Source organism: Festucalex cinctus, chromosome 12 (assembly GCF_051991245.1).
Source record: "Festucalex cinctus isolate MCC-2025b chromosome 12, RoL_Fcin_1.0, whole genome shotgun sequence".
Classification (NCBI taxonomy): Eukaryota; Metazoa; Chordata; class Actinopteri; order Syngnathiformes; family Syngnathidae; genus Festucalex; species Festucalex cinctus.
In genome coordinates this window covers 5,765,772-5,776,155 of record NC_135422.1, presented here as the reverse complement: position 1 = coordinate 5,776,155, position 10,384 = coordinate 5,765,772, and the positions used below count along the sequence as shown (strand labels likewise).

General features: G+C 39.9%; 1 protein-coding gene across 1 annotated transcript; it reads right to left on the bottom strand.

The window, feature by feature from the left end:
- Nucleotides 1-6,367: 6,367 nt before the first annotated feature.
- Nucleotides 6,368-8,974, bottom strand: arf6b (ADP-ribosylation factor 6b). Its single transcript, XM_077538276.1, has 2 exons — nt 8,637-8,974; nt 6,368-8,423 (listed from the first exon to the last, which is right to left on the bottom strand). The coding sequence occupies exon 2, from the start codon at nt 7,827-7,829 to the stop codon at nt 7,302-7,304; it is 528 nt and encodes a 175-aa protein (XP_077394402.1). The 5' UTR covers nt 7,830-8,423; nt 8,637-8,974; the 3' UTR covers nt 6,368-7,301.
- Between the last annotated feature and the right edge of the window lie 1,410 nt (nt 8,975-10,384).

Here is a 10,384-nt window from a genome sequence, read left to right as displayed (position 1 = left end):
AGTTCACGTTTGCGGCTTCCATTGTACCTAAAAAATAAAAACCAGCAGCGTCTTTGAAGTTAATTGCCTTCAATTAATGCAAAAATAGCTCAACAGTGATTGGACACTGTGTCTTGCTAAGAAAAATGAAAGCAGAGGAAGAATGTCAACATGTATTTATTTATTTATAAACTTAACACGGTACATGTCTCAGTGTACCAATTTTCCTATATTTTTGTTGTAAAATAAATAAATAAAATAAAATAAAATGTGTCTTATGTGGGATATATATGTATCGCGATACGTATCGTATCGCGGACCCTGTATCGTGATACGTATCGTATCGTGAGGTTGGCGGCAATACCCAGCCCTAGTGTGCACACTCATTTATTATAGAACTGACTTTTCTTTGAAGCAGAATTAGTTTATGCTGGTTGTGTAGAGTTCAGGTTTAGCTCCAGATGCCATCTATGCAACTGGCGCACCCTCCTCTGCTTATTTTACAAAGGAAAATAGGAAAATAGATTGGCGAGGGAGTATGTGAGACAACGCAGCACCACTTCGCTGCATCACGGTCAAGTGACAGAGGCGTCTTTGTGTCGTCATCATCATCATCATCATCATCATGCCCCTGGGAACAAGAGACGTTGCCTTCCCCAAATGTAGACTCATTATTTAGGGGTGACTTCAAACTATAAATCTAACTGGGACAGAAACAGGCTGTGTTCTGTGCAGTGCTTTGTTGCAGCTGTCGTGAAAGCGCTACAGTAGCCTATATAAATAATGTTGAGTAAATGTGTGGTACTGCGCCCTCATGGATCATCCATCTCTTTCACTTGCCAAAGATGACTCAACTCAAAATAAATGCTCTCATGAATGCCTCACAGACATGCTCAGCGCGCCACTGGAACACATTTTGATTAGTGCGCTCTCAGGTTACATAATGAAATGTATCATTTCTAATGGCTTCTAGCGGTGGGATGGCGCTAGCAAGCCTGACAGACCACACATAATAGTCACACAGACACTCAACACGCACTGTGGACCCAAAAGAGGGCGGGGGTGCCGCAAAGACAGCTGTGCTGCAGTTGAGTGGGTACACACAAGCACAACACTATACCACAAGCATGCACATTTGTGCTCTTGTTTTAAGACTTTCATCCATTAGTTCTCGAAAGAATGAGGAGAAACGCTGCTTATTTATTCAATCGGTAGCTGTGCTAGGACTCTTATATTAGAAATTATTATAACTATCTATCTATCTTACAAGACATTTTGGACAATTATATACCTCAAAATTTCTGGGTTATTTTGAAAAGCCATTTTCTCACTTCTCTAACTGGTCAGGTTACTTAAAGTGAAAGTGAAGTCAGAAGTTTGACTTGCAATAAGTTCTATGCTTCACCGCTAGTCTAAAAACTGTACATTAGTGTAATATGAATTATGCAAAAACAAAACAAACAAACAAAAACAGCTGTTTTTTTAATTTTTTATTATTATTTTTTTAAATCACTTTAAGTGGGCGGCCATTTTGCCTTGCTGTCGACGAACAGCTCAGGTAACAACCAGGGATGTAATGATATCCAAACGTCACGATATCGCGATATATCACGATATGAAGCTCACGATACGATAATTATCACGATATTGTGGGGAGGTTGGCGATATTTAAAAAAGGTCACAATAATGTAAAAAAGATTTTTTTAGCTCATACAAAAAAAAAAAAAAGCACAATAATTGTGTTTTTGTACATAACATCAATGTTGGGTTATTATTATTATGTTTTATTATTATTGTCTTATTATCATGTTGTGTTGTTAATGCGCACACACACATTGAGTTCCTCCACATATTGACTTGCCTCACAGGCATATTACGTTCCCCTTCATCTGACAATTAGTGTAGATTTTAAACATAGAAGGGCCAAAACATCCCTAATGAAAATTAAATTGTACTAAAAAAAAAAACTAGCCACCAGAGGGTGCTAGAACTGCACAAATGGAAATCAACCTGACTTTTTTTTTAACAGATGTGCTGCATTTAAATATCGTGAACATGACGCCGACGATATTGTGGCAGTTTTAATATCATGATATCATGCTTATCGTTACATCCCTAGTAACAACCATTACCTGCCTGTTGAGTTAAATAAAAATTACAAAATGTCATCAGTCAGTCTTGTGAGATGAGGCCCCAGGCAATTAGCTTTGTTTGCCTTATCGTAAATCTACCCCTGACTAAGCATTCTTAGGCTCCTTGAAAGTTCTACAATCAATCAAAGATATGTTATTATTACTGTTATTATTAATCTATTGGAATGACTGAATCATTGGACTTTTTTGCTGGCTGACATGCCAACTAACCGAGCAAGAGTCCACCCATGCCTTGCATGGAAGCATGATAATTCCAAGAGACAAGCTCCTCTGTAATTACATACCAACTTGTCAAACATACAGAATGTAGTTAGTGTTGGCCAGCTTTATAGGATTTTTCTTATTTTATCATTCCGTGTGAGTGATGGGACGGGTCCGCCCAACGTTACTTTGAAATTTAAATCTGAGTGATGAGGCGGTTTCAGGGGTTACATAAAGCCAAAAAAAAAAAAAAGAGAGATTCTCCAAACGTGCCTCTTGCACTTTGTCCTGTGTGTGTAACCTCTCGGCCAAATAACATTGAACGAACAAACAAAAGATTCACTTCTTTTCAGGGATAGATGCTCTTTGAGTCAACTGAATTAACTGTACTGTAGTGTGGCTTCCCTTTCAAAGCAAGACTGATAGTTCGTCTGTGACGCCCTTGACTGCGTGTGTGTGTGTGTGTGTGTGTGTTACAGCTGAATAAACAAGTCAGGGACCAAGCAGTTAAACTACAGTATGTGAACAAATGTCAGGTTTTCACATGAATACAATCTGTGATGCTTACGAATGGAATGTGACTGCTTTTTAAAGAGAAGAAAAGACTACAATTATATACTTGTGACAACCGTGTGATTACTGCCTTAAAATCATGTAATTAATGCTTGTATAAGCACTTCTATCTCTCCATTACAATCCAATTTGGTTATGTCAAACAAGAATCCAACACGCTATGATCATTTTCTGCTCTGCTCATTTGTAATATAAGCTAGCAAGTAACGTTTAGGTAGAAATATGAAAGGAACGTGTTTTGGTCCATTGCCCGCGAAGTGCACCATTTCACACTAAAAGTAAAATAAACTATACTCAAATTGCACAGTCAGCGAATACAGAGAAAAGCTGGACTATATATTTTAACAGTGACATTGAACAATGAACCGCAGTTGGTTTCTGCAGATGCCAGAAGTTGTTACTTACAGCTCTCATAGAAAAAAGGTAAATACTGTACTCAGGACAGTGTTAACACTTAATACTGTAATCGGGAACATGTTAGGAGTAATCTGATTCACTATAGTTAGTTCTTAGTCCACCTGAAAAAAATAGAACTTTGAAAGACGCAAGGGAAAACAATATTCTAAAATAAGAAAGGATTTTTCTTTGAGTAAGAGCGGGAATTTACTCCATGAAAGCAGAATCCTGCGAGGAGTGGGTGGAACTGCAGCAGCTCTTCCTCTTTCCTTTTAGCATTGAGGAACTCACTGGAAACTTGTGGTCGACTTTTGCATTTTGGTGGCACTGAGAGCACCAGCAGCAGATGTCCCATCAGATCATCGTCATAGCAATTGAACCAATAAACATGCCTTCTGGTCAACCCAAAACAAAACAAGATTGAGAATGGGAAACGCTAGAGCAGTTAAATTGGTTGGATGAAATATCAGTTAAGAAAAAAGACATGCTGCATTCTGTCCTGGCTGTTACACTGACAAAAAAAAAAGTGTGTGGCTCATTTTATGAACGCTAACCTTTTCTCCCAGGAAGTGGAAGGCATTCCTGGCGCCCAGAGAGTTGAAAGAAAATGCCAAGAGGACTCCAGTCGTAAAAATGTTGCTTACAGTCATCTGTCCTCGCCTGGGGGGGAGCCTGGTGATGTTTCTAATAAAGCAGCAAGATTCACACAGTTGTAATGAAGTGGTGCGACCCAAAGTGGCCATTAAGCCCAATTAAAGTGCCATCGGCTGTTAATGGAGCCCTGGGCCAGGCACTTACAAGATTCATGCATGAGGGGCTGTTTACACAACACACTTTTCATTCAAAAATGGATAAAAAAAAATTATGTGGTTTTGGCTTTGGGTCATTTTAGAACAAAACAATAATAAAACAAATATTTGAAAACAAGTTTTAGGGACAGTTTACACAAAACTGTTCGCGGCCATCATGGGGATAAGCCGTTTGGATAATGGATGGATGATTTTAACTCAAAACAGATTAAAAAAAAATAATAATAATTGTTTCGTCAGCAACAGGAAGACCAATTAAATGTTTTTCCACTAGATGGCAAAAGGTGCAATTAACCTGTATCCACCTGTTGCCATTCATACAACAGAATAGCTTTGTGTTCAACTGAACAGGCCCAGATTTCATACTGACGAAGTAAATTTGTATGTAAATTGTCACAAGATCATAACTTTTAAATGTACCGTAAAATATATTTTGAGTCTTGACTCAACAATGGTTGTGAAAACTAGCTTCCGGTGTCTGATCGTCAAATATTCTCGTTCGAGAAATGGAGGCTATGCATGTGTCCAAATTCACAAGGCTGGGTCCTCCGAAGGCCGAATTCGTCGGAGGCATGACGTCACTCCCGGCGCGACACGACAACACACACAGACTACATATGAATTGGGTGTCAGTCAATGCACTACCCACAAGCAACATTGACAATCCATTCATAGTTGTCGCGTCGTGCCGGAAGTGACGTCATGCAGCGGACAAATTCGGCCTTCGGAGGACCGAGCCTTGTGAATTTGGACACGAGCATGAGTGTGAGGACACGTGAGTCAAAGCACTTTTTTTCATTTGAAATAAGAACAAAAAAATATTGAATAGATTAGTATTATTCCATGTGACTCTCTTTGTCTGCACATGAAGCTGAACTTCTAAACAATGTTGACTAAAATAAACCAAACTAAAATGGTGTGTTAATATGACACATTCACGGATGACTCGAGGAGGAAGTGATTACTCAGCCGCAGCAGCAAAAATTTAATGAGGTCAGCAGTGACGAGGGATATGAAACACCCAAAGAATGTTAACTTCTTTTTATTCGTATTATGCAATGTTAACACTGCAAATCACTGTCTAGCGGTAGCCTCAAGATAATATTCCATCCTCATTGCTTAACGATTTGACAATCTTATCCCATGAAAACATTATTTGTGTTTTTTGTTTTGTTTTTGTTTTTTTGGGGGGGGGGGGGGGGGGCTTAGTTTTTGGGATGGTCAGCCCTATTTCACATACAGTCTACACAAATCTGTACAAACGCCAGGGTTTCGATAAAATTATACAAGTTATTTCAAAACTTTTCTCACCATTAATATGACCTATAACTTGTGTAACTCAAAAAAAGGAAATATTTTAGAGGGGAAGTACAAATAAAGTGAGATGATGTTGCAGTATAAGTCCACACAGTTACACATCCACTTACAATTGGGGATGCGGCTACACTCCGAATGAACCAATCATATTCACATTCATGTTAAATGGCAGTGAGCACACAACTGCCACCATTTAAATTGGCTTGTGCTGTGAAATGTTGCAACAAAAAATGTCTGGAATAGCTTATTAGGACATGTGAATTTTTTTTGGTGTGTGCCCACTCCCATTTAACACAAGTTTCAATGTGATTAGTGGTGCAACCACACATATGTTGGCTATTTTTAATTATGCCCTCTTAAGTTTATTTAAAACATGTGAGTCACTTAACAGTTTTGGATTTTTTTTTATTTTTAATTCACAAAAGTGACACCTCAAGAGGGACGTGTTGACTTTATCCATTGTGCAATTGTGAGATTATGTCGTGACGTCAAATGTGAAATACAATGTGCAACTACCTAAATCCGCAATATAATGCAACTTCAATGGTTTAACTTTGAACCATTGTTGCACAAAAAGGCACATGCCAAAACCAAACCACTTTGCTTCAGTGAACTAATTTGTATCCCACGGCCTGCTCTCAGCATACACAATGCAGCATACAATGTACAGTGACGCCCACTCTCACGCTAACAATCATGAAATTATGCTGTTGCTCCAGAGACCAACAGTTTCACTTCCTGTTATGAACATTCTCCCATTGACGCGCAAGGGCATAGCGGGCAGAAACATTTAATTTGTGGTTTCCATGAAGTCTCCCAGGCAAGGGCAGGGAAGTTAGTAATAACTGCATTCTAAAAGCTGTTTGGTTTGTTCAAAGATAAACGTTAACATGCATTTGAGTAATTCTTGTCTTGGTATAAATTAACATTACAAACAAACAGATTTCAAATCACTTTTTTAATAAGACATTACAATGACAAGGTCTGTACATGAATCCCCCGCCCCACCCTGATCAAAACAGGAGCTGCAGCACACTTTTGACCGCATGACAGAAGGTCCGTAGTGGAGGTTTGCTGCACTTCATGCTACAGATACAGGCTATCATATCATGTCCCAAAACTGAGACTAATCGATATCAGATCAAGAGAACTCGGAGCTGAAGGACATTCCTTTGGAGAGATGACTTGATGAACTTTGTGTGTGTTTACTCCCCCCCCCAAAAAAACTAAAAAACAAAATGCATCCCAACAAGCATATTAAGAGTTACTGGAGGCCCATTTGTTGAATAGTCAGCACATTAAGGTATCAAGACAGGACACATCAGTTTACTATATAGCCCATATAAGGGGAATTGAGTGAGAGGGCTAATGAAATGTGAAGTATTTCTTCTCTCAAGTCAAGACAGATGGCAATGGCGAAAACTCTCATTTGCAGCAATCAAAATCTTTCTAACAGGTACTATATACCATAGTACTGGGTCACAGTCCATCAAACATTTTAAGATCTCATTAAACAAAAAAGAAGAAAGCAAAAATTAAAGAACCCCAGCCTAAGAATGCAAAGAAACGCAGCGTCATTAGAAAAATTATACAAAACAGGAAAAACAGGCAAAGGTGGTGAACTGTTTGTGGCTTCCACAATAGAACCAATTAAATATTCAATAAGCAAGCCCTAAAACATGATAAATGTTTGCTACACAGGACAAGCATTTTTTTTTAACCAGCAATTAAATCTGCAGATAAATTAGTCATGGGGTCATTGCAAGTATTAAAAAATAAATGAGGCTAATCAATTTGTACTTAACCATACTCATTGGAGAGGTTCTTTGCAACTTTATTATAGTTTTGACCTAAAACAGTCAGCACTCAATCATTAAGATTTGTAATTAGAGGTTAGCCATGTCAGGCCTTCATAGAGTCCATCTCCTGTGGTCGCACATGAGGGTTGAACATACCAATTCCTATCTCGGATGCGCGTCAATCCGAGCTTCTCTTGGATTTCGTGCGGCTTCATGGCGTCGGGAAGGTCTTGCTTATTGGCGAATATCAAGATGATGGCATCTCTCATCTCCCTGTCATTGATGATGCGATGGAGTTCCTGCCGTGCCTCGTCGATGCGATCCCTGTCTGCGCAATCCACCACGAAAATGAGCCCCTGGGTGCCTGTGTAGTAGTGTCGCCACAGGGGGCGAATCTTATCCTGGCCGCCGACATCCCACACGTTGAACTTGACGTTTTTGTAGGTGACAGTCTCCACGTTGAAGCCCACTGTGGGGATCGTGGTGACGGACTGTCCCAATTTCAGTTTATACAGGATTGTTGTCTTTCCGGCGGCGTCAAGTCCAAGCATTAATATTCTCATCTCCTTGTTCCCAAATATCTTCGAGAGCATCTTCCCCATTTTCAACTCTTATGCATAAAAATACCTTGCTGGTAATGAGAAAATCAGGCAGGAGCACTCTGCTTATTCTAGAGGAGCTTCAGTTCGATTACAGGCTTGTTGGTGAAAGCATGCCTCCCAATAACAACGTTAGAAACACAATCTCATGGTGAATCTAACTACAAGAGCTTGCAATGCTCAGAAGCGCATGGACGTGTACATCAAAAGTAGCACTGTTCGAGCGGGGCCTGTTCACACCATGCCTCGTTACTCTACAAACTTGTCAGCAGCTGTTGCGGGATGGGCATTCTTGTGTACAAATCAGCCAAAAGGGGGGCTTCCACTACAGGCTATGGTGTACAAAAAGGGGGATATTGTATCACTAAACGTTGCGGCGAAGTCCCTCGGGCGACGTGTCTCTTTGACCGGCTGCGCCCCGGCTCTCTGTCAGCACTACAGGGTAAGAAAAAACAGCCTTCTGCGGCTAACGCAATTCCAGCCCAAAGCTTTGCGCCAGTCAACTTCACCTTGCCGGTTGCGGAGGTCCTCGACAAGCAAGTCCTCGGTGACTCAGCAACACATGCACTCGACCAGGAAAGCCCACGTCTCGCCCCCCTGTAAGGAGATTAGATAGGAGTGTCAGGCAACCCAAATTAGCCCATGTCCGCTAATGACGGCTAGCAAGCTAACTAGCCTAGGCGGCTAGTTAGCGAACAGTTAGCGGCAACAAATCAGCCGGATCTTGTGACAAAATAAGCGGCACAATAGAGCAATACAAACAACGACAGACTCTGTGTAGGCGTATTAACTGGAATATAAACAATTTACCTCCGTTCTGCCCCCCACTTTCGATTTATTCTCCTAGCAGCAGCCTTTCTCCTTTAAGCCGAGCTGGTCGCGGCGCCGATACACCGGAAAGGTGTGGAACTGCCTTCGCTGCCACTTCCTGCCGTTCACTTCTTCATTTACTTGTGAATGGAGCTCTCTAGCTGCTGATCGTTCAGACCGACAAACTGACTGACGTAAAAAAAATAAAAAATAAAAAATAAACTTCAAAGGCGACTGCAAGACTTGTGCACGTCAAAGACATCAAAGCAAACACGCAAACAAAAACAGTATTTCAAACTCGCTCCAGAGACATCAAAGGTTGTTACAGTTATTAATTGTTTTTCTCGGTTTAGTGGGAGGTTGTGAACAGTATTCTGGAAAACAAAAAAACACAACACAAAACTTAAACGTTTGGTTCGTTTTATTACAATGTGGTTACTTCCACAAAAAGAGTAATACTACCACCTTGTGGTGCACAGACGTAGGTGCATAAGTTCTGAACATTCTGTTGGTCTCCTGTTGAGCAATATTTTCCCTGGGTCACTGTGACCCGAGACCTGATTTTTTATTAATGCCACTGCGATCGAGCGATCGATCGATAGATAGATAGATAGATAAGATAGATAGATCCTGTGAGGCCACTGTAGTAATTGGAACCAGACTAGTGTATTTTTTTTTCGCTTTCTCCAAATTTGTGCCGCAAGACAATACAATCCTGTATCTGAGGTATATAGACAATTCATATTTGCTTTGTGCTCTGACATGCTTTGTCACCCCTCTGGGACGCCATTTTTGGATGTTGTGTGTAGAATATGTACAGAAAAAATGAATAAATTTTCTTATGGGATGAGCCTGTAAAATAACAAAATGAGGAACTACTAAAGTGCTGTAAATATTTTCCGGATGTACTGTAAGTTTGTTGTTGACTATTTAGCATCGCAGCTAGCACATGTATTCCTGAGCAAACAGAAGTGTATTTGCAACTACCACGGTATATTAATGTTTTTCAAGTGCTGTGTTGTGCCAAACACAGCAATATAAATGACAAATGAACTCACACATAAAAAGTGTATACTATTGATAGCTGAGCTGGACAAATGAAATTATATAATGGTTTATTACCTCTTTTGCTTAAAAACATAACAAAAACGATCAAATAAATGGTCTGTTTTTCAAAGGTGTTGGTGAAATTGCCTTCAAATTCTGAAACAAACCTATATCCACAAAAGTCTGCAATATGGCGGTACTGTGAAAATTTAATGTGCTTAGAGCGTTCAATAAAGATATCTGTAGCTTAATTGTGACTATAGTTTAAAGGACAGATATAAATAGCTGTAATTCACCTTTTCCTAGTCAAAACGGAATAACACATGTACAGTAAAATGCAATTTGCCTTGGACAAATGACGTCACTGAATTACATTTGTGTCTGGGCTTTCCCATTACAAATATGTACAATTCAAGAACTGCAGCGGAATTGTAGATATCTTCCCTGAAACTCAAGTTTGCGATATCGCCGATGCCATATTGACTAATTCCAGATCTCTAGTACGGAAGCGTATTGCATTCACTTGAAAAGAAAAGGGGGGAAAAAAACTCCTGTTTTTCTGACTAATTTTGTTTTGCAGCTGTTTTTTTTTGTATAATTTTCTTTTAATTTTCTGTTTTTATGTATATTGTTCTGCGATTGGTTGGCAACCAGTCCAGGGTGTCCCCCGCCTACTGCCCAGAGCCAGCTGAGATAGGCGC

Coding starts and splice junctions, on each gene's coding strand:
- arf6b (XM_077538276.1), bottom strand. CDS start 7,829: ATGGGGAAGATGCTCTCGAAGATATTTGGGAACAAGGAGATGAGAATA.